This window comes from Triplophysa dalaica, chromosome 3 (genome assembly GCF_015846415.1).
Source record: "Triplophysa dalaica isolate WHDGS20190420 chromosome 3, ASM1584641v1, whole genome shotgun sequence".
In the NCBI taxonomy this organism is placed as follows: Eukaryota; Metazoa; Chordata; class Actinopteri; order Cypriniformes; family Nemacheilidae; genus Triplophysa; species Triplophysa dalaica.
In genome coordinates, this window is record NC_079544.1 from 4,393,521 (window position 1) to 4,420,243 (window position 26,723).

General features: G+C 31.0%; 1 protein-coding gene across 1 annotated transcript in view; it reads right to left on the reverse strand.

The window, feature by feature from the left end:
* Positions 1-1,034: 1,034 nt before the first annotated feature.
* LOC130416627 (M1-specific T cell receptor alpha chain-like) overlaps positions 1,035-26,723 on the reverse strand; it is a 47,708-nt gene continuing 22,019 nt past the window's right edge. The window contains exons 5-8 of the mRNA XM_056742284.1: positions 2,030-2,215; positions 1,885-1,932; positions 1,684-1,791; positions 1,035-1,600 (exon numbers count right to left, since the gene is read on the reverse strand). Coding sequence (XP_056598262.1) covers positions 1,685-1,791; positions 1,885-1,932; positions 2,030-2,215 — 341 coding nt within the window. The 3' untranslated portion in view covers positions 1,035-1,600; position 1,684. The remainder of the gene's footprint in view (positions 1,601-1,683; positions 1,792-1,884; positions 1,933-2,029; positions 2,216-26,723) is intronic.

Consider the following 26,723-nt stretch of genomic DNA (forward strand, 5'->3'; position numbering starts at 1 on the left):
CTATTTCAATAATATAACACGTCTTCAGGCTAAACCGTCAAAAGAAACACATGTTGCATGTCCATTTTCTAAAATCACAGTTGTCATCATTTGACAAACATTCGTCGATTAAGAAAATATTTTTGCATATTGTTACTTATTGAGTCAGATACTTGGTCAATAACATCACAGTATCTATACAGACAATTATTTTCCACAGTTAGTAACGCTAAAGTGCATTTTACTAAAATATGTAATTTTCTATAAATTATATTAGTACTGTATTTATGGGATCAACAGCTTAGAGTTTAACTAGTTGCTTATGAGCATGTATATTGGTTGTAAAGCACATGAATACCTTATTATTTTAAGATCCAATTCTCGTTAATAATAAACTTTGACTTCCCTCAGTAAACTACTAATTTGTTGCTTATTAATAGTTAGTAAGGTAGTTGTTAGGTTTAGGTATTAGATAGGATTAGGGAAGTAGAATATAGTCATGCTAAATATGTGCTTTATTAGTACTAATAAACAGCCAATATGCAAAAAAATAGGCAATCTAATAAGCAACTAGTTAATAGTGAGAATTGGTCCCTATACTAAAGAGTTACCCACATTTCTTAATAATACCCAATCTCTAAGCTTTGAATAACTGCCTTAAAGCAGTAATTAGTAGTTTATTGAGGCAAAAATGATAGTTAATAGTTAGAATATAGTGAAGTGGACCATAATCCAAAGTGTGACCATAATAAAGCTGATTTGCTTCAGTGCAAAACTGCACTGTAAAAAATATGTAAAAAACTGATTAAAAAAGAAATGGTTAAAAAATGTTTTAAATTCCGTTTTTTTTTACATTTTACTTAAAAAATACCGAATTTTCTGTTATTTTTACAGATTTTCAAAGTAAATCGCTTAACAAATAAATTTGAATTGAATTATGAACAGACTCTTAAAGAATGTGTCGCTTTCCTGATGTATAAAAAAACATGATGAAAGACATGCAATGTACAATATAGCATGCTTCATAAAGAATAAAACCACTGAAAAACACAAACTGTTGTATATGTAGTTTAATATATATATTCAAAACAATCATAACTGAACAATCGGAAGGAAGCATGAGTAAACATGTTTGCAAAAGCGATCGCCTTCACTTGGCACAAAGCTTCAGGTGTAAATGTCTGAATCAAAATATAATGGCTGACTGACAAAAGTTAGGGTTAGAAATTTTTCTCTTAGTAATTTGTTTTCATGTTTACACTCATTAAATAAATTCTTAGCAAGATTAACTAATTCAAACTTTTTAAAGAAAGTCTTTGTACAGAATAATACAAAATATTTTGTATAAAATCATAAAAAATAAGACTTATGAACAATGCTAAAGGCTGCATTAAATCTACTGAATGCTAACATAAAATATACTGTATACTGTAAACTATAACAGTTATTACAGTATATAAGACATTCAAACATTTACAGAATTAAAGATCATATACACTAAGATACATAATTATTTATTATTGTTTATCAACAACGGTGAAGATCTGATGGTTCTTTAAGATCTTAAGTTTGGTCTTTTGTTGAATCCACATGATGAAGTGACTGGGATTCTTTGTTATATCTGAAAGACAAATAACTGATTAATAACGGGTTTTTTTACCAGAAAACATGTTGCATCATTTACTCTGGACATCATAAACTTACTTTAGCTCATCCATGCCTTGACAGTCATCAGGACGTTGAACACAACAGTCTTCAGAAAGAGAATTCTCAGCCAAAAGATGCCCAGTGACAAGAAGTTCATCTTTTCATCTGCAGGACAGATGATTATGATGAGTTTTCTTGTTCAGTTCTTGCTATTGTGCTACTGCCATATTAAAATCTTGCAAAAAAGCCAAAACTTACCACTTTCCACTTCATCAATTTGATCGGACGATCCTCCTTTACATCTATCTGAAAGTAGAATAAATCATTTATATAATGCAACCAAATATTTGACAAATATACAACAAACTGAGCTGTTAGTGTTTCTACATGTGATCATTCTTACCTGTTTCTTTGCATAAATCTCCAGCTTCCCAGGCAAAGGCACTGTAGGTCTTTTCACCATCATATCGCACAGAAATGTTCTGACCGCTGAATGCCGGTTGCCTGTCCAGGGCTTTATGATCCGTGTAGTCAGTTGCCAAACATGAGTCATTAGAAAGCTTGTAATAGGACGGCTCTATATTCTCTTCTGCAAAACAGAAAAATACAAAATACATTAGTTTGGCAGACAAAAACATTTAGGGTGGAGGTTGCGCGGTATGTTGATCAAATTCAGTTTAATCTTTTCATGTTTGATAGAAATAAAGCATTTTTGCAAGTACACAAGAAACCTACAACTATGTTATCAGGCATTACAACAAGTGTATTACCCTGAATTATTTGATTCTGGCTGCTCAGTTGCGACACTATTTAGTATAATATTCCCAGATGAAACAGCCCAAACCCTCTCGGGGTTTAACAACAACTTGTTATACTTTAACATTGGAATATAACAATTGCTGTGTGTATAAAATATAAATTATATTATGAGATATTCTTACTTCATAACCTCACAGAAGAACTGACTTTTTCAGGCACACATACTGCCGCCTCATCTCAAAAACCCATTCACACTTTCAGGTTTCAGCTGTTCAATTTATATTAAGTTCATTTATTTACATCAATTACACATATGCATTTGGCAGATGCTTTTTTCTAAGATAACGTACATTGCATTATACTATAGTTTTTGTTTCTGAGTTATCCCTTTGTAATGCCTGGGATCGAACCCATAAACTTTGCGTTGCTAGTGATGCGGTTCTAGAGTAGAACCCATAAAAAACGAAGATTTGGTCACATCGCATCAAGCCACATTCAGTATGGACAGCATCACTGTTTATTATGGGTTATATTGTCGGTTGTTGCGCCGCTCTTCTATCTTCCATAACTGTGTGTATGGAGCTGATGAGATCTTTGATTTATTTTAATTGTTGCATTACTTAAATATAATGTCCCTCCAACAAAGACGATTTGAATAATAATACATTATACCATGGTCTGTTTGAATACTGGATTCTGATTGGCTGGAAGGTGTGCATTAAAAGCCTTTAAAGCACGGGTAGCTCAAGTCACTTTGATAACATTCAAAATTAACTGACAAAATAACCGTCAGCTTTAACTAGCGGTACAATCCACGCTTCGAGTCGGGTGGTACTTCGCCTCCATCGTGCCTTAAAATCCTTTAATGCATGTTTAGCCGTGGATTGTCCCTTACATATACTATGCAATAAAACGGAAACATAAAGTAGTATATAACAGAACATTAGTACCAGTTTAAAGGGTGTACATGACGATGTTGAATGGATAAGTTCTGCTTAAATTCATTTGTTGAAATAATTGTTGTATAATACATTTTGTATCGCTGTTTTGAATCTGCTAATTCAATTCTTTTTAAAAGTGTTTAAGATTTTACTTACTTGACCGCACATACAAGCGAGTTCCCTTTGCAAATATAATTTTGTCTAAGGTTCCAGTCACACAGTGACTGTCAGTGTTATAAATATTCCCATGACAAGAAAATCAAACATTCAATGTTTTGTTTTTATGTTATGTAAAATGCAGCGCTTACGTTTGTGATCATTTCATACTTAAATATTTAAAATGTAAAACCATTCAAATGTCTACATGAGCTGACCAAGTGTATTGGAATGCCTGTCTTATCACTAAACTAGTGATTAAAGTTTTATGTAATAATGTACAGTAATCCAAAACTTACTGGATAACACCGCGAGAACAGTTCCTCGTCCAAATATTAGTTTTGCTCTGTTTTGATTCACACACTAACAGATCTCAACACATAATTCTGTCATCCAGAGTGTTAGCATATTGGGTAACTTAAGAAAGTTTGTAACTAATTTAATTTATTGAAGAATGTCTAGTAGGGTCATAATTTGATGCAGTAATCGATTAACATTTAACTGAATTTAATTATGGTAAATAAAGTAAAATATTGTACTCACTTGGTTGTACATATAATCGTGTTCCCTTTCCAAATATGATTTTGCCTATATTGTTATTCACACAGTGGTTAGTGGTGGTATAAGAACGTTCATGAGCTCGACTGTTAGATGTGATTTTAGTGATAACAATTCAACATCTACAGTAACCTTTTTGTCTTAACGTTTTATAATAATGAGAATTTTAATAAAAATGGGCCTATTTAATCGTTGTTTACGAAGGCATTTTACAAATCCTTTTATTTTGTTTTTTAACCGTAATGAAAATGTTCTTTGGGATCCAATAAGAAAAAATTCTTAGCATTTAAACTGAATTTAAAACAAAGTTCTTATAACTTACTGCTATCTACAAGAAGTTTTGTTCCAACGCCGAAGAACATTTTTTGTCCTGCATTCACACAGCCATTGACAATATACTAAAAACTAGTTACAACGAGGTTATGGTTCAATTCTCGGGGAATGCACATAATGATAAAATACACTTAAAGTCACTTTCTATAAAAGTAATCGCTAAACTCAAATACATGTCAAGTAAACCTGTTGACATATTAAGGGTTTCGAATCAAATCTGTCACTGTCTGTCTGTCTGTCTGTGTGTGTTTGTAACTGTTTAGCTCCCGACACTAAATAATAATTGTTTTAATTGTTTAAAACTTGAAATGACGCAATGAATTATGATTTGGTAATATACCATCATACAGTCATAGACTCTCAAATCTGTTAATTAATCCCGCCCTCAAAATAACTAATGCTCACCTATAATAATAAAATATTGTGTATTTTTCATTTCTAAGGGATCTATTTATGTAAAGTGTGAATACTGAGCCTCACTTACTTGAAATAACGTTTAGCCGAGTACCTTTTCCAAATATCATTTTGAATCCACTTTGAGTCACACAGCTGTTGACCTCATCATACAAACTACCTGCTTATTTTTGGCTTCCATAATTATGTGAACAATGTCTATTATTGACCTTATTGACTACCAATAATTTGAAATGATCAGTCTTGTTATTTTATTATTTAAAGGATTTTTTAAGGATGTTATTTGGTGTGTTTACATTAGTGAATTCTCAGTTTTCAGGTCTATAATTAAAGAGAACAGGTCTTCCCATTGTGCTATTAAATGATTTTTACGCCTACATATACTTGAAATACTAAACTAAGGCATGTAATTTCCATTCAAATTGATTTTGATGTTAAAGTAAATGAAACTTACTTGCTTGAACGATAAGTTTGGTCCCAATGCCAAAGAAAATCTTAAATTGGTTATTCACACAGTCATTGATCATGTGCCAAAAACTATCAACACCCAGCCAGCCAACCTCCATTAGACAGCAACTTATTTTTTTACTATGACACTTTTAATTTAGATAAAAATCCTGTTTCAGGATACAGTACTAAAGTGTCCCTCTTTACATCGTCCCTTTATTACTCTTTCTGAATGTGTTTGAGATTGACATTTTAAGAGTTATAATATAGTATCTCCCTCATTTAATACTTGTTTTGTGTCATGTCAACTTCTATTATTATTGTTTTTAGAAACAAAGTTTCTGTTACTAAAACATTAAACATTTTGTTAAACAATCGTCCTCTTGTCTTTAGCTAATTTGTCACATAATCAATGCTGCCTAGTTACAATTTAAAACATGTTTACAGTATTTCCACAGTATTTTACTGTTTTTTTTAAAGAGCAATAAACTCACTTGATGTTACTGTTAGTGTGGTGCCTCTTCCAAATATGACCATGTTCGCAACATTCACACATCACTACAGCTCAGCACATATACCCACACCGTGTCTACACCGGACGCGACCCGCGCGATGCGACACGACAAAATACATTAGAAACGCATTAGAACCCATTATGATTTTCAATTCTGTCCACACTATATGCGGCGCGGCAAGACGCGACAAACCCATAAAGAACAAGCAGGTTGTCATGTCGCATCGCGACTTTCGCTTCCGGTGTAGACACGGTGTTAGATAACCATGGCCAATATGGCCTTCATAATAAATATTAAACTATTAAACTTGATTTGGACTATTACATTTTTCAAAATTGAAAACATTCTCTAAATGAACAGAAATACATCATAAATTGATGTTTAAAAAATAATCATGATTTTCAGTGGTCAATAATCTTATCAGAAACTTCTCTTATTTTATGCTTTTCTATTACAAAAAGTTATTTTTTTAAACAAACATTTTTTATATTGATGCATGTAAAATCAAATTATCTGATATTACAGACGACTTACTTGATTGTATAATGAGTTTTGTTCCTTTAGCAAAATAAAGTCGAATCTGATCATTCACACAGTCATTAACACTGTACCAAGAAGTAACATCTTTGTTCATACTGACACTATAGAGATGGTAAAAGCGTCTTTGGACTATATTATTACAATCCTCCCTAATGCATTATTGTTTTCTTTAAAACATGTATGTTTTTTAAACTCTAGTAAAAAAAAATATGTCAAAAAAATCTCTTACTATCACTAAATGTGTTTAAAGGTGTGATAGCTTCACATACAAAATGGCCAAAATTATGTGTTGGAAAATTAGTGATTAGTTTAAAAATTGTATTCCAAGTCTCAGACACAGTTTAAGGCTAGTCCTGGACTAAAATCAAGAATTGAGTTGTCTTAACTAAATCCCTGACATATGAAATCTATTAGAGCCATTGTTTTGTTCTCAAGATGCAAACCAGTAATGTTTTTTACATTAAGGCTAAAATATTGCTGCTGTTCTTCTAAACCCCCGTCTCTCCATATTTCGTGAATTTTTTTTGTCATTAATCATTATTATCACAACCTTTATGTTTGTCACTGGGTTTCATAAATATATAATCAATAAAAAGTATTTTAAAGTACAGTGTCTATTCCCTCAAAAACTGAATCTGGACATCCGAGGTTTCAGAAGGACAGCGACAATATCTTAGTTTAAACTAAATTTGTGAAATGTAATACTCAATTCTCCATCTATTCAAGTCCTTTCATATTTTTAAAAAGCCTTTAACCAAAGTGAGCAATTTCATAAACACTAAATCTATCATTTACCATTCATTTCTAAATTTACAATAAGTTTAAACTATAAGACATGTGATCTACACTTACTTGATAGTACAGTGAGTTTAGCGCCTTTTCCAAAAATAATCTTGGTAATCCCTTGAGTCACACAATGCTTGACTGGACCACATAAACATGTCGACTACATTTGGTTAACTTTGAAGCCGGACCAACCATTATGTGTCAGTATTTGCCTTATTCTGTCATTTTTTTAGGTTTTGATAGTTATATCCATTATTAAACAGATTTTGAGGTATGCTGAGCTTTTAGAGTATTTCTTTGCTATTGCCAATTCCTTGAAGATATTAATTTTGGACTTCATTTTTATAAAAATAGATCTTAAACCAGTTTGATGATGGTATTTTGGGGGAAAAAAGGGAAAAAACCCACATCCTAATAATACCCCCCAAGTCCAATAATGGTTACGATAAACATTCCTAGCATTTTTTGTTCAACTAAATATACATTAAATGAATAATAATATACTGTAAGACTTTGAAAAAACTTACTTGATCGTACTATGACTTTGGTTCCTTTACCAAAGAAAATCTTATACCCATCATTCACACAACCACTGATCATATAGCGAAAACTAACATCCTTTTGATTTGACTTAATACAACTATTTAGTGTTTTTATGATGAATCAATCTTTCCAAATGATACAGACTATATATGATTTATAGTAAAGTTGATAAGTCGAAACCACTTACTAGAAGAAACAATAAGATTGGTTCCTGATCCAAATATGATCTTGTTGAAGCCAGTATTCACACATCAGTTTATTATGGTACATTTACTATCATGAGTACACATGGGCCAGTAAAATCTGTCTGTTAAGGGGTATTTTGTGTTTAGTTGTGTTTTTGTACATAATTAGCATGCGCATAGTTAACATATTAACATTAAATCTGGAAAAGTCAAATGCAAGTGATTCTCTTGCTTTTTATATCTGATGAAATTTAAAAAATATGTGACTCAGTTTGGCATCAGTAACGGTTTGGAAGCGTTTAGCTATATAGTTATTATCCTTTCTTTAATACAAGTGAGAAACTCTGGGATGTATTGCATTTTAGTACTTATAACGTCTACTGTACTACCTAATATTGTGGGCTTCAAAAACGTAAAAAATCGTCTCCATTGTAAGCAATTAAATAAGATGTTATGTGATATTTAATGCAGTCATCGTTATTAGCTTGTGTTTTTCATTTTAACATGATGTTGTTAACCAATTCATGTGAAGAGAAATATTGATTTTGTTGAACGTTTATTTTGCTAAGTTACTTAGTAATATTGCTGTAATGTCTACATTTTAAATCATAAACTAAACATATGAAAAGCCATCTTGCGAGGATGGGGTTATCAGTTTTGAATCATTTTTGCTCTCAGAAATGTAAGACTTACTTGTTTGAACAACAAGTTTGGTTCCACTGCCGAAGAAGATCTTATTCACATTCACACACCCTGTGAGCGTGTGCCAAAAACAAATGCAATACACATTTGACATCACAGCGCGTTTAAAAATGATCTACAGATTGATTGAGTTTTAACATTAAGTATTAAATGATTATTATAAACGATTTGGCCAGTTTTAAACTAACTATCATTTTAGTTACATTTCCAATAACGATTTGCACTGTGTTCTTTACAAGTTGTTTAACGCTTTAGAGATTCACGGTTACAAGTCACACATAAATCTTAATATACGTTTTGATAAAATGTTTTTGAAAAAGTTTGATGATTTAGTTTTGATGACGTTGAAATGTTATCGGGATATTTCAGTTTCATACCTCACTATACGGGTCTATTCATGATCTATTTCCCATTATAATAATTAAAGAAAGAACAGATCTTCCACACCGCGCTATAAAAAAATATTACAACCGGGTTGCTCAAATTTGTATCATTTCGGAGAGTGTTTCTTCTAAAGACTAAAATTAACATTTATGAAGAATATGGATTTTCTAAAACTTACTTGCTTCAACGATAAGTTTGGTCCCATAGCCAAAGAAAATCTTCCCTTGACTATTCACACAGTCATTGATCATGTGCTTAAAACGATCAACATCCAACCAGTGTCTTAACTCCAGCTGTTATAATATTAACATCTCCCTCATTTAATACTTATTGCTAATAATGTAAACTTACATTATTATATACAGTATATATCCAAAAGTAAGTGTATGTTCTGAAAAAATATAAAGTTTGTTAAACAATACAACGGTCCTTGGGATTTATATCAACTTGTTGCATGAATAACGCTGCCTAGTTACGATATACAACAGTATTTCCACTGTATTTGACTGTTTTGTCCAAAAAAAGGAATAAACTCACTTGAATTAACTGTTAGTTTGGTGCCTCTTCCAAATATAATCTTGTTTCCAGTAGTCACACATCGCTACAGCTCAGTACATTTATCCTTAAGACAACTCTAGCCAATATGGACTTATAGTGGTGACTTTTATAATAAATTCAAAGATGTAACATGTTTCATTTTCTACAAAATGAACAGAAATACATCATAAAGTGATCATTATTTTAGCAAATCCTGTCTTGTCTAAAATATTTTATCTTTATTATTATGCTGTTATTTTGATTATTAGTCTAAATGATCTACTCCAAATTCTGTTTCCATTATTTATCTGCTGTTAAAGGGAATAGTTTTGTTAATAAAAGTAAGATTTTACTTACTTGACAGCACAAACAAGCGAGTTCCCTTCGCAAATATAATTTTGCCAAAGTTTCCAGTCACACAGTGACTGTCTGTGTTATAAATACTCCCATATGCAGCAAATCATCTTCTCTCGATTCATTTAATGTTATTAGATTATTATTGTATCCCTTATTCATGCAATGAACATGTTTGTGCCGAGTGACAGATACACAATGTTCAATCATTCAAATGCATAACAGACCTCAGGACAAAATACGTTTTTTAATCTAAAGAGACTTTAAGAATGTTGGTCTGTTATTATTTGCATACTTTACTCACCGATGTCTGTGGACAGTGGATTTTTCTTTCAAAATATGTAATGATTTATGATTAAAATCATATGTACAGACTGAGGCTCACTTACTTGAAATAACGTTTAGCTGAATCCCTTTTCCAAATACTATTTTGTATCCACTTTGAGTCACACAGCTGTTGACCTCATCATATAAACATCCTGCTTAATTTATCCACTCATAATTATGAAGATAAAGGTTATTATTGACTTTATTGGCTCCAAATCATTGGAAATATTATACTATGTGTTATATTATTATTCAAATGATTTTTATTAATGTTATCTGGATACTTCAGTTCTTTGCAAAGGTGAAGCCTCACTATACGGGTCTATTCATCATCTATTTTATAACCATATGTTTTCCATTATACTCTATTTTAAAAATTAAAGAAAGAACAGATCTTCCACATTGCGCTATTACAAAACTATAAGTATAGGGAGCAATTCTCACTATTAACTAGTTGTTTATTAGTAAAGCACATATTTTGCATGACCATACTCTACATCCCTAATCCTACCCAACAACTAAACCTAATAACTACCTTACTAACTATTAATTAACAACAAATTAAGAGTTGATTGGGGGAAAAGACATAGTTAATAATTTGTTAATAGCGAAAATTGCTCATCATACTGAAGTGTGACCAAATTTTAAGTTGAGATATAATTTCTAGTATTTTAACTCAAATGTACATTTATGAACAATATGGATTTTCTAAAACTTACTTGCATGAACGATAAGTTTGGTCCCAGAGCCAAAGATAATCTTCACTTGATTATTCACACAGTCATTGATCATGTGCTAAAAACTACCAACACCAGTGTCTAAACGCCAGCTTCTTTAAGAACGATTTTTTGTTTTAAGCTTTATTAAGTGTTTTGTTTCATGACACTTACTTTAAGTATCACTCTTGAGATGTCACTTTATTTTATCTGACCTAACCAGAACATTTTGAGAGCTGTAATAATATTAACATTTCCTACATTTAATACTCGTCACTAACACTGTAGACTCATATTATTATATACAGTAAGTACGTTTTTGTTCTAAAAAATATGATATTTTGTTAAACAATACCATGGTTTTATATCAGCTTCTTGCATGAACAATGATGCCTAGTTACAATATAAAACTTACATTATAAAGAAATTCTATTGTAGTATTTCCACTGTATTTAACTGTTTTGTATAAAAAAGCAATAAACTCACTTGAATTAACTGTTAGTTTGGTGCCTCTTCCAAATATAATCTTGTTTCCAGGATTCACACATCGCTACAGCTCAGTACATTTATCCTTGAGCAACTCTAGCTAATATGGACTTGTAGTGGTGAAAATTATATTAAATTCAAAGATGTAACATGTTTCAATATCTACAAAATGAATGGAAAACGATCATCCTGTCTTAAATCCTCTCTAATTTACATGAGCAAAAACATTATCTTTATCATTAGAATACCAGGCAAATGTTAAATTTAAATGTTCTGTTTTTTCCTCTTTACTCAACCTTATATGTGTTTTATGTTATAATAGATTTTCATGCAAAATGGCCAAAATTGGACGTCCCTTTTCATTAACAGGGATGGAAATATCAGTGATTCTAGTATGAACAAAAACAAATAGGAAACAACACGTGTCTTTAGAAACGTTTAACATAAAATGTAAGTGGAAAATCTTTTAAAATGAACCATTACGTCAATTATCTTAAATCAAGAAATCTAACGTGATTTGAACTTACTTGATAGTACAGTGAGTTTAGCGCCTTCTCCAAAAATAATCTTGTTAATCCCTTGAGTCACACAATGCTTGACTGGACAACATAAACATACTGCCTACATTTAGTTTACTTTGAATCCAGACAAAACATAATGTGTTATAATTTGCCCAATTCTGACTGTTTTAAGATTTGATATCTATTAGTAAACAGATTTTGAAGTATATTGTAACCTTCTGAGTTTTATAACCTTCTATGTCCAATAACAGTGGCAGAGTAATGCATTGTTTCATATAAAAAACATTTTTGAATGAAACAAAATACATGATAATATACTTTAAGATTTAAAAAAACGAAACTTACTTGATTGTACTATGACTTTGGTCCCTTTACCAAAGAAAATCCTAAACCCATCATTCACACAACCACTGATCATATAGCGAAAACTAGCAACATTATCACAGTATCACTTTATATAATTAATAAACAAGAGAGACAACAAACACCCTTAACTATCAATTATTACACAGAATATATAAAAAATATAATGTAAATTATTTTCAGGCATATTTCAAGCAAAGTTCATTTAATGATCATTTGAGAGGCATTTTCACCGCATATGTTGATTATGTATTTTTCATGTTTTTTTTGAAGAACCAATCCTCCATATTACAAACTATATGTTTAATAATCCTGAATAATTATCTGTTGTTTGCCAAAAACGAATGCAACACACATTTGACATTATGGCGCATTCAAATATTAGCTAAAAGTGTATTCAGTTTCAACATCTTTTAAGTGTTTAATATGAGAAAGGTTGATTTTATACTTACTCGTTTCAACTATCAATTTAGTTCCAATTCCAAAAATGACTTTCCACTGTGATGATGTCACACAGTTAACTTTGACTTTACAAGAACTTGTTACGCTTTTACAGAATCGAACCACTATGATATTCACATTAGTTACGAGATATATTTGGATAAATGACTTTTTTGTCATTGTGATTCATTTTTGATGATTATTAGATAATTTATTTGTGCTGTGAGTTGAAAAAATCTACAAAGTGAATTTCAGTGTAACGTTATTACGACAGATTCCATAAAGTAATGTAAACTAATCTTACTTGTATTTATTATGAGTCTTGTCCCATTCCCAAAGATAATCTTGTTTGCAGCATTCACACAAGTGCTAACTCCACGACAAAAACCTCACGACAAACCGACTAAATGCGAGTTGAAATTCAAGATTTTGGAAGTCCAGTATAGCAAGAGAAAAAATATCTTAATATTTCTCAAGCATGACTATGATTTTATATTTCAACAATTGTACTTACTTGACTGAACCGTTAATTTGGTGCCTAAACCAAATATTAGTTTCCAGCCTCCTGATGTCACACAATGAATGTTGTGTGGACGAAAACATATTAGCCAGTAGCGATAGACAGAAATGTTTGTCAAATCATTTATCATGGCCAAATGTAAACAGCATACTAAGGAAATAGTAAAATATAATCTCAAGGATAATCTGTGTTTATATTGTGCAATATTTCAATTTTTACATTGAAACATATTGGGCTATTTTTTTCTAAGAAACAACTGACTTTATTGTACTATTTTGGATTTAGTATTGTAATCTATTGTGACTCTTGATGGTCTTTAAAAATCATGAATTTTCTTCCTGAAAAAGTAGATTATAAAACTCACTTGTTCGTATGATGAGTTTGGTCCCCTTCCCAAAGAAAATCTGATAGCCAACATTCACACAGTCATTTGCCAAGAACTAAAAACCCCCAAAGCATTTTCCCGAAAAACGTAAACTTACACGGATATTTTGCATATATTTACATATCTTAAAGTAATAATAATTGATATTTGATAATAATACTGGATATTTTTTAATTACATTTTGCCCTAAAACAACTTTGAAAATACTATAACATTGTACATATATCTGAAGGTTTATTAGACAGTAAATGAACAACTATTCAAATTTTAAACACTGTAATTTAGTGTTTTAGGGCAAATTGTATATTGCAGATTACAAAATACCACAAGTTTTACATTTACAGGGGTTTGAAAATACCAAATTTGATAAAGTACATTTATCCTTATAGATATTTAGCATTTATCTTTTTTAAATAAATCAATGCAAACTTACTTGTCTCTATGGTGACTATTGTCCCCTTCCCAAAGATTATCTTCTGAGCAGTAGACACACATGTGCTCGGCCAATAACAAAAACTATTTTGTTTTGTTTGGTGTTTGTTAGCTTTGGCATTTATTTTGTTATAATAAATCAAACAAGTGAATGAACTTATATTGTCAAACTTAACATACGTTTGCTTTTGTTTTTTTGCTGTTTGTTGAAATAATAGACTTAATAGACTTGTTCTGTTTTGTAATATTTCACTTTTAAACATTATCTTTGCTTTCAATATCAGTATTCTGTAGTGGTAAATAATAATGAAAAGCTTACTTGAATTAACAGTTAACTTTGTCCCAGAGCCGAAGGTCAGTTTGCCAACCCCTTGATTCACACATCATGTATACTGACTACAGTAACCTTACTATTCTCTGTTATTGCTACAGTGTACAGCTATGTGTTATTTATTTGCTCAATACTCATTTCTAAATCCCTTAATAGTTTGATGCTATTATATGTATTACTATGTCATAATATTTGTTTCCTAATGTTGAGGTTTTGAAACTTAACCAACATAATGTTAACAGACATAAAGACTAATTCACAGTGACCGAACAAACCCCAACAAACACAAATATTTTAAATACACAATCACAGGGGTTGTTCGACATTTGTTGGATAAGTGTGATTTAGTTAAAATATGGCTTTACACACTCAAGTTCTGAATTCTGCATGTGTTAAGATGTAAATTCTGTCTGTTTTGATGAAACTAATATTCTAATATATATAAAATTATAAAATGCATTCATTTATGCACCTGACTGCAATTGATGCTTTAAAACAAAAAGAACTTACTTGCATTTACGATGAGTTTTGTCCCACTGCTAAAGAAAATCCTATTGGCGTTATTCACACAGTCTATGAGCGTGTACCAAAAACTACAATGTCAGCACCGCAATGTAATTCAAACCGCATAATTCTATATGAATGTTAAAAGCAATCATCTTAATCTACAATATGATAATGTTTTAAATGTGACGAGATGGAAGGTTTAGGTTTGGCTTAAATATTTACATATTTTGTGTGTTAGGAAATCATTTAGCTTTGTTGGTACAATAACAAACAGCAAATGTTAGAGTTGTCATATTATTTTATTATTTATTAAAAAATTATGCTTAATCTCTTATTCGTTTTAAAATTTCTTAAATATGTGGTTCAATGAAGTAACTGTGTTATATAACATAACAACATTTGTAATAAAGTGTGTCTTTTCCTCAGCTTATTATATGCTTATTAACATTACTGAACTCTTCCACTTACCTTATTTTCACAACTAAAAAACTATTGTTTTCTTTTGATTGTAAGGTTGGCATTTATAGTGATAAAATGAACATTTCTAAATTTGCAAAGAAAAACTTACTTGACTTTATGACAAGTTTGGCGCCATTGCCGAAGAATATCTTATAGCCAGTAGTCACACAGCATTTTAACATGCATCAAAAAGCCTTGCCTTTCTGTCTCGACTGCCTGTTGATCCATCATATACTAACAAAATAGACTGAAATAAAAACTGAACTTTGACAGAATGCATCTAAAATCAAAGGCTAAACCGTTAATCTAAAACTAAACTAGTATAATACACCTCATGCGACTGATACAAAATCCACACAAATGATCATATTCTCTTATCCAGTTTATGGGTAGAGATCATAAGAACAGCAAATAGTTTTATACTCAATTTTCTCAACTCTCAGTTTAACTCCTGAACCAAAAATGACCTTCACATTTGTTGTCACACAATGAAAGCAGTGCTTATAAAAACTGCAGCTACAGTAATACGTCTGTCATACTGTATAATGATTAAGTTTCTCACAATATTTTAGTTTTTTTCTGATTTGTTGTCTTCAATAGTAAGAATTTTTCGATACCACTTTTAAAAAGGATCTACAAGAAATATCCAATCAACATAAACTCCATAAAAGCCACATAGAAAACTGCAAAAGCATTTGTTAGGAACTTTTGTTTAGAAATGTGGACTTCTACACTTACTTTGTTGTATTTTGAGTTGAGTTCCTTTCCCGAATATTATTCTTAGTCCATCATTCACACAACCTTTGACACCATTACAAATAGCCTACCTAGGCCCACAATTTTCTTTCTTGAAAGAAGATCATTCAACATATATTTATAACAGCCATATATTGACTCTATATATGTCTTCACACAAATAAAAATAATTCATATTAAGAGTCCTTTCTTGTGTCTAGTCTTACTTTTTAAACAGATTACAGTTAAGAACTGCTAAACTGTCGTTTATGTCCGTGTATGAATGAGCTATTCATGTTTGTGAATGTTTTGGTTCAATTTTGATGTTAATATAGTAATTCTGATCAAGCTTGAGATAAGTGGATAAATGGGTTGATAAATGATTTTGCTACATAAGAACCATCATATCCTTATTATACTTTAAATGTCGACAGCAACAACAGATTAACATGATAATAGCTGCAGATTCACAACATTTACGAAAAAACTTACTTGATAGAACGATTAATTTGGTTCCAGAGCCAAATGTGATTTTCTGTACTCCTAGATTCACACAGCATGTGTTCTTAATACACTAACTATTGTCTACTACCCATGTTTGTGAAAACTATTGAGTTTGTGAGATACAATGAATTAAACATAAAGTTGGAGAGATTTAAAGATAAGATTAAATTTAAGCTCGTAATGGCACTTAATTTGCAAGAATTCACCAGAAAGTTGTAGATTCAAAAAGAATCTCCTTTCCGATAAGAACCTATTTTTATTTGTTTTATTAATTCTTTAAGTAAATAATATGATTATTAACTGTTTAATTGTAAAATGTAAATTATTTTTCGTTTTATTGGGCAGATGTTAGATTCAGAACTTTTGTGGTCATGTTTTGTAATGTCTGTTACTTTTAATATAGCAAATTAGCTAATAAAATAAATAATAAATAAGCTGAATATCTGAAGTGGCTGTTATTATTATACAATATAAGCTGAGTTACAGGCAGCGACGACTAATTGAGTCCCTCTTCCAAACACAATCTAGTTGCCAGTATACACACATCAATTTGTAGTTAGAACAGAACAATAACTTGGTAATACGTTATAGATCATAAAAGCCGATATTACTATACAATATTAAACACCATACTCACTCATTTCAACTTTCAACTGGGTCCCAGTTCCAAATATGACTTTTCCTATTCCTCCTGATGTCACACACTACCATACACTCTATCAATAACTACATACCCTGCTTTTACTATCAGTCTATCGATATCGAATCACGTAATTTGTACTTTAAGTGTCACTGCCAACTACCAAGTTAAAAAAAGGACATATGGTAAATTTACGAATATGCCCACGATCATATTTTGCCATTGCAAACACAAATAAAAAGTCTATTGTTATTAAGGCAGTTGTTTGTAAACGAATGTCTTAAAGTGTAAACGAACAAACTTTAAATACTTTGATACTTACTAGCACCAACTGTCAGTTTAGTTCCTTCTCCGAAAATTATTTTTTGCCCACCAGTCACACATTACCATAGTCTTAAACAATAACCTGACTGGTGGTACATGTTTCTGAAACGATATTTGCAAACTGCCATTAGATGTAAAGGCTAAAAACTTGATGCGTGCATTAAGTATACCTTAACTACATTTTAGGGCACCTACAAAATAACTTTATATAGAATTTAAGGATTCTTCTTTTACAGTAATTACTATGCCATGTGATCATTTACAACTTACAAACTCTTAATAATAGCACGATTTTAGAGTCAATTAATTGTCGAAATTAATAGAGTATTAGTGTATAAGTACAGTAAGAGTTTGACTCACTTGACTGAACAATCACTTGAGTACCATTTCCAAACACAGTCTTTCCACCACCAGTCACACAGTTATCTGACTAACTACTAAAATGTGCTACACAACATGCAAACAAAATGATTTCTTCTAGGGCATCATAACTTCAAATAATAAACATGAAAATGTATTACTGCGTGTTTCATCCATGAATGAATAGCAGGTGTCACATGAAAAATGGTTTGCTCTATGGTTTTCGGGAAATAGATGTTATACAACACGTTTTATACATTATGTTAGCTCGCTTTGAATTTTAAATAATGTTTGATGGAGCATATCTGGTGCTAAAAGGATAGCATTCATATTATGCAATGTGTATGTTTAAGGAAAGAAAGTTTGGTCTTACGAGATTCCACAATAAGTTTTGTTCCAGCTCCGAATATGATCTTGTTGTAATTCACACACTAACCAAACCCTCAGCAAAAACTCTCTGAACATTCAGTCAACGATCTGTGAATGGGCTCATAGTACTTCTGTTAAAAATGTTTTGTTATTACTTTGTTTGTTTTTATGATGGTAAGATTTATTGGCTTAATTTAAATATCGTAACTTTAGGAATGTGAGATTATCGGGCATACCGTTCAAATATGTTGTTTCATGGAATACATACATTTTTAGATATGTTCTTGTATTTAAAAATGCTGATTTGTTTCAAGCTATTGTTGGGTAAAGAATGGACAAAACCAAATTTTTGGTTAGAAAGTCATATGTCTTGTGTTACTGCTACCCAGCATTGATTCACTCATTATCCATCCGCTGGTTTTGTTCATATTTTACCCACAAATGTTACTTATTCTTGTAAAAAACATTGTACTTACTAGAGTAAACGGTTAGCTGTGTTCCCTGACCAAATGTGATCTTTTCGCCATAATTCACACTGTGTTCAATACCAGAGCAACAACCTCTGGACTGAAGTAAACGACTAGAGATCATTATAACTGCTTTACCTCTATCCAAGGACCAAATTAAACTTCAATTTACAAAAATGTTTAGTACCTTCTGGACACAAACAAGCTGAACTTTAAAAAATCTTACTTGTTTCCACATGTAACATCGTCCCTTTTCCAAAGATGACCTTGGCTGCTCCAAAAGTCACACAATACAAACAGTCCTGACAAAAACTACCATGATGGCTATTAAATGTTTCAAAAGACGGAAAAAAAAGGAATAATAATAAATGAAATGTCATTATGATTCATAATATTAAATATTATTTGTTTGAATATGTTGCTTGCATGTAATGTTGATCAATAATATTAATGATTAATGATTGCTAACCATTAGCAATCTGCAACTTTTTTTGGTTTGTCTAGACATTATCTAACATGACTTTTATTTAATTCAGTCAATTCTTGTAATCATTGTAAATTAGTTTTTTTGGGTTTCTTCATTTTGAGTTAAGTTAAGATTGATTTGTGAAAGCATATTACGCAAAATCTGATGGATCAGTCGAACTAAACATGGTTACGTTTTTCTTTTTACAAGACAATCTGTGATATAATAAAAATAAAATCAGTCTTACGAGATTCAACAGTTAGAGTGGTTCCACGTCCAAAGATGATCTTGTTGTTGTTATTATTCACACAGTGACAAACACTCAAACAAAAATATCTTGAAGGAAGCCATTGATCCAACACTGTTTATACTGTATACATAATTCCTTTTTTACAACTAACTATCTTGTTTGCTATTGACTTACTAGACGCGAACATGATTGTTTGGGTTTATTGTTAAAATGCTTGCCAATATGAGTATTTATGTTGCAGTAAAATCTAATGCTATGGTGTCTGGATGGAACTATTGGTTAGTATGGCGGACAATAAAAAATAATTACAATACTTCAAATTATGGTATTGTTAACTATAAATGACACATAAAGTCAGCTATAGTGGATTTAAGTAGCTATGACGTTATTACGGGGTACAACCTGTAAATCCATTACTATATTCACAATATAACAGAATCCCTTTATAAATTGAACTGTTAAATGTAATTTGTTTGATAAAAAGTTTTCTTACTGGATTCCACTGAGAGCAAAGTTCCACTTCCAAAAATGACTTTGTACATGCCATCATACACACACTGCTAAAGCTTTCAGCAAAAACGCAATGATCAAGGGCTCCCAGAAAACATAACAATTGTGTTTTATGATCGGTTAACTTCATGGGCTTGAAGGTGGAATGTGTTATTTTAGCACGATTAGCATCAACAAATGGATTTGTAAATATCATGACTGGTTCTCTAAGAGGTTTTGTTAACATTCCCCATTGTCTCCGATATACGAGTATAAATAAACTGCCCTTTAATAATTGAACAATTGGGGATTCCTGTTTTACTGACATGGAGAACTAAAATCCAGAGTTAGCTACTGACAATATTAGTTAGTTAAACGGGAATTTTCTGAAGGTAAGGACTGGACAGCATCAGTTTTCTCTATAGAAAAGATTTAGACAAGCTTAAAGATTGTAGATAAGAAATCACATAATATAAATGGCAAAGCCGCATCACTTACGTGTTTCAATACGCAATTGGGTTCCTCTTCCAAAGATTAGCTTGTAATTGTTATTCACACAGACAGACGCTACATAACAAAAACCTACATCGCCCAGATTAACTAACGTGCCCGCGATCATATTCTGCGCAAACACAAATGTTTTTTCTTTGTTTTTTTATACAGTTGTTTGTTAACTCACGGAATCTACAAGATCAGGACGAAGCCTAATACGTACATTTCAAAGTGTAAAAAAATGTTGAAATTCATAAATACAGTACTTACTGGCAATAACTGTCAGTTTAGTTCCTTCACCGAAAAACATTTTTCTTGCATTAGTTGTCACACACTGTCATAGTCTTAAACAATAACCTGACCACTGCAAACTAAAAACTAATGTAGCACATTCATGTTTCTAAAACAATCAATTGAGTTACATCTTTTATAGATGCTAATGAATTAGCATCCATACATTAAGTATGGCTTAAGTGTACAAACACATAACATTAACTTTACTATTTTTTATGTATGTCAAGAGTTGTTCTGCTAGAATCATTTAGTATGTGAGACCTACTGTATGTGACATGTGATATTTAAAAATGACGTTTAAACAATTCTTAGCTTGAATAGCACTCAAAAGTCAATTTTTGGATTCAATTCATAGTTAACTAAAGATCTATTTAAATATTAGCAAATAACCCTAAACATACAGTTTGAAGAAACTAATTCACTTACTTGACTGAACGATCAGTTGAGCACCATTTCCAAATATCATCTTTACACCAGACGTCACACAGCTATTGAGCCAACTACAAAAATGTCCTACATCCGAAGCTGATTACTTATTACGGCATCATTATATTCTTTTAAAATTAAATAGGTTAGATATAATTTTAATTAATATACCATTGTTTAATGAGCAATGTTAATGAAAAAGTGTTCATTTTACAATGTAAAAAACATTTAATTTCTACTCGTTTCATCTAAAAAAGAGCTGTAAACTTTTCTTTATTCCTAGCACTATTGACTTTTTTTGTGTAACAAGAAAAACTAGGCAAGCAAAACAGATTGTCTATTTGTATTGGATTGTCTGTTAGATGCAACAAAGCATGTGCATTAATAACATTTATATTATGTAATATGCAGTTAAAACTATTTGATCATATTTATTACATACTTTTAATTTTATAACTTTGGTTTGGGAATGTGTGACTTTCCGCTACGACATTGAAATAAAAAACTCTAGTCCAAGTTATTACTTCTTTTTATAAAGAAAGTGTGTACTTACTAGAGTAAACGGTTAGCTGTGTTCCCTGACCAAATGTGATCTTGTTGCCGTAATTCACACTGTGTTAACTGCCTGAGCAACAACCATTGGAATGAAATAATGAAGCGGAATGACCTGACACTCATTATTCCTGCTTTACCTCTTTTTTAACCCAACATCTTGTGAATTTATGTTCAATTTACAAAAGTTTGTAGTGTCTTCAAGCGGAACTTTTACACATCTTACTTGTATCCACATGTAACATCATCCCTTGTCCAAAGATGATCTTTTCTAAACCAGTAGTCACACACTACAAACAAGCCTAACAAAAAGTCGGCAAAGCAAAACTACTGCTTTCAACGTTACAAAAGTTGTTGCAAGATTTATAAACAGAATTAATAAATAGTACATGTTTTATTTTATTAGTATCTTTGATAAAATTCTGAAATGTTTTATAGTAATTTAATTTGAAGTATTTTAATACTTACTAGCAATAACTGTCAGTTTAGTTCCTCTTCCGAAAATGATTTTCAGTGCGTCAACCCTCACAGTGCAATAGTCTTAAACAATAAACTGATCATCGCAAGCTGACGTCACCAATAATTCATGTTTTTGAAAACTTTTTTGCTAACTGACCAATTAAAGTGAAATGAATTATCATTAATACATTTCAAGTGTTTATGTCAAGAATTACAGCTATCTAACTACAAAAATGTAATACACAACATGTAAACAAAAAGTTTCTATTAGGGCATCAAAACCATAAATTATAAAGATAAACTTTACCGCAGTGTTTTATAAGCAATATGACTAAGTATATGTGAAGTTTACATTGTTAACATTACATTAGATTACGAAAGTTTAACATTTTTTATTTACTCTCACTACTATTGACCTTTTCTGTCTGTTTTTGTTCCTTTTGCTTGCTAAGTTTCCTTGTAATAGAGAATATGTGACATTTTTGTAATATGTAATATGTTTGTATTTAATAAAGAAAGTTTGGTCTTACGAGATTCCACAATAAGTTTTGTTCCAGCTCCGAATATGATCTTGTCGTAATTCACACACTAACCAAACCCTCAGCAAAAACTCTCTGAACATTCAGGGCTCTTTATCTAACAACTTAACTCCTGTTAAAATAGTTTTGTTTTTAGTTTTTTTGTACAATGGTCAAATTTACTGACATTTTAATTTCTTAAATTTGACTTGAATAATACGCATATGACTCGCAGGAAGTAATATTTCCTTAATTAAACCTGACACCAAATAAATGTATGTACAATTTACAAAAGTTTGTAGAGTCTCCTGGACACAAACAAGCTGAACTTTTAAAAATCTTACTTGTTTCAACATGTAACATCGTCCCTTTTCCAAAGATGATCTTGTATGTGCCAAAAGTCACACAACACAAACAGACCTTACAAAAACATCCATAGTCGGCAAAGCCAATCTAAGTTTAAATATTTAAATAGAAAAAATATAAATTGCTTGTAACAATAATTTGTAGCATTATAAAATAATATATGTCATATAATTCTAACCAAATAACAGTCACAATCAGCACACTTGTTTGTTTGTTTTGTCTTGAGAAACCAAATAGTATAAGAAATTTACTATTATTTGGAAATTACATTTCATACTCCCTTACTATAAGAACAAAGATGTTAAACTATTAAAATAAAGAAAATCAGTCTTACTAGATTCGACAGTTAATGTTGTTCCACGTCCAAAAGTGATCTTGTTGTTCCCGTAATTCACACAGTAACAAACCCTCAAACAAAAAAGCTCTTTTGATCCACCACTTTTAAAACTTTATGAATACTGTATATTTTATCCCTCATAATCGTATTTACTGATTTAACAGTCACCAGCATAAGTGTTATGGATTTTTTGCTTAAACTCCATACGATGCTCAATCACTGTATTGTTATCACACATTATAAACTACACAGACAGTATTGTCTAGTCAAGTATTTTCAAGTGGCTATGACCTTTTTGTGGAAGCTATTAATAAATATATTATTCATTGCTTTTACATTTAGCATTGTCCATCTTCCACATATTTCACACATCAGAAAGAGTTTGGTAACTGAATCACAGCTGATCTATCAGCTAAACTGTCACAAAAACTTTGTTAATGTACTTTTAAATACAGAAAAATCGAAACATCGAGACAGATGTTGGTACTTACTGGTTACGACGGTTAACTTTGTCCCTGTGCCAAATATAATCTTAATGTTTGATGTCACACACTGCATGGACCCTTAACAAATTCATGTGCACTACAGCTGTATGGTCATTTTCTTCTTGCTTTTCGCTCACACCAGTTAGACTTGCAACATTGTGATCACATTTTAACTTAATATTTTTAATTATATATTAAAGAAAATGTTGTCTTACGTGGTTCTATGAATAATTTGGTTCCTGATCCAAAGATGAGCTTTCGTGTAGCATCATTCACACAGTGAAAAACTTCTCTTCATAAAACTACTCAGAGGGAACACTTGCTCTGTTTGTTATATTCTCTAAAAATCTAATTATGTTATCTTAAAATCTACGGCGTTATATAAATCAACTAAGGAAAACAAGAAATCGTTTTTATGTTTTTAAATGATGTACCACTTATTTAAGCATATCTAAACTTCGGGAGCTTTGACATTTAGAATTAACATAATTAAAGATTAACCTTAAATTTTAAATTGAAGATAAAGAATAGATTATTCTGAAATATCTCATCCATATTTAGATGTTACCTATAATAAGTAAAATTGAACGTATTCATTAAAACATTATTTATGGTTACATCCAATTATTGCCACATTAAAATAGGCTATAGAAAAGGAATTGAAAGTCACTTACTTAATTCAACTTTTAAAGTTGTTCCTTGACCAAAAATGATCTTTATCCCACCAGTATCCACACAACAGAAACAATCTAAACAATAACTACACCAGCTTCCAGGAACTGCCACTAACATATATTTTACACATACTATGATTACAAACTGTACAATAATAATAACTATGTCAGGCCTCATTTTTGTAATGCTTTAGCATTATTTACACCACAGTCTGTTATTCTAAATAAAAGTCATTACTTTAGATGTTCAGTAGTTATTTTAGCATAGTCAGTAGATCAGTAAAAGTTCACTTTTTAACAGATCTTTAAGGTATGTGATAAATTACGTCTCGTTTTTGCCATATTTACAGAGATTAGAAATCAAAAATCCTTACTTGATTCTACTTTTAAAGTTGTTCCTTGACCAAAAATGATCTTTCTCCCACCAACATCCACACATCAGCATGAATCTAAACAAAAACTAGACCTCCTTCCAGGAACTGGTGCTATATTGTACATATATTGTAAGTGTTTATTACAACCTGTAATATTAGGACTCTTAATAAAGTATTTTTTGTAAGGCTTGCGAATTTTCAGTTTCAGACTTTTTACTACCTATCGAGCGTTATATTTTACATTGTGAAGTGAATTAGTTTCTCTACTTTTATTTAAATGCTCTTCCTTGACTGTACATGTAATGTTGTTCCTTCTCCAAAATGAATCTTCCGAGTCCCATCATACACACACTATCAAACCACCAACCAAAAACTTGCGTCAACTTATTACGGTCAATGAAAGTCGTATTGAAAGTCTTCATGACATATTCATAAATGAACTCATTCTAAATTACAAAGTCATTATACTGTAGATCAATGGTAATATTTGTTATTTGTCATTAATTAAACAACTCTTTGATGGAATTACTGTAGATTGTGTGTCATCAGTTATAGCGGGTTCTTTTTTGCAAGATCTATATAAAATAGCAATTAAAAGTCCTTACTTGATTCTACTTTTAAAGTTGTTCCTTGACCAAAAATGATCTTTCTCCCAGTACCATCCACACAACAGAAACAATCTAAACAAAAACTACACCAGCTTCCAGGGACTGGTGCTGTATTCTACATACATTGTAAGTGTTTATTACAACCTGTAATATTATTACTCTTAATACATTCTTTTTTGTAAGACTTGACCATTTTAAGACTTTTTACTTACTGTTGAGCGTTATATTTTACATGGTGAAGTAAACAGTTTCTCTACTTTTATTTAAATGCTCTTACTTGACTGTACATGTAATGTTGTTCCTTTTCCAAAATGAATCTTCTGAGTCCCATCATTCAAACACTAACAAACCACCAACCAAAAACTTGCTTCAACTAATTATGGTCAATGAAAGTCGTATTGAAACTTTTAAATAACATATTCATAAATGAACTCATTCTAAATTACACAGTCAATATACTGTAGATCAATGGTAATATTTACTATTTGTCATTAATTAAACAACTTTTGGAGGGGATTACTGTATAGATTGTTTGTTATCAGTTATAGCAGGTACATTTTTTGCAAGATTTATATAGAATAGCAATTAAAAGTCCTTACTTGATTGAACATTTAAAGTTGTTCCTTGACCAAAAATGATCTTTCTCCCACCACCAGCATCCACACAACAGAAACAATCTAAACAATAACTACACCAGCTTCCAGGATCTGCCACTAACATATATTTAACATACTGTATTTGTGTTGATTTTTACAAGCTGTTAAAATTATAATAAACTTGAAATGTTGTTTTTTGAAGTCCTTAATTAGTTTAAGTATGTTACTATTTAGTCGATTTAAGTGTAACCTGAGTCATATTTCATATTTTAAAGTAAATCATTTTTCTTACTTGACTGTACATGTAATGTTGTCCCTTTTCCAAAATGAATCTTCCATGTCCCATCATTCACACACTAACTGACCTCACAACATAAACTGTGTTTCATCCACAGGTTTAACTTTCTCTTAAACGATATGTGACTATCTTGGCTTTCCAAACAAAGTCTTTGTGTAGTTTAATGTTTCATTTATATACTGATTTGTGTCATATACTGTAACTGCAGCACAATGAATATAGCTATTAAATGTAAAAAAATGCTAAATTAACTAAATGTGTAATGTCAAGACAACAAGTATGATTAAAATACTCACTGGAATTGATAGTCAGCTTTGTCCCTTGACCAAATATCAATTTGTTTCCGATAAGTGTCACACAATGGGACATACC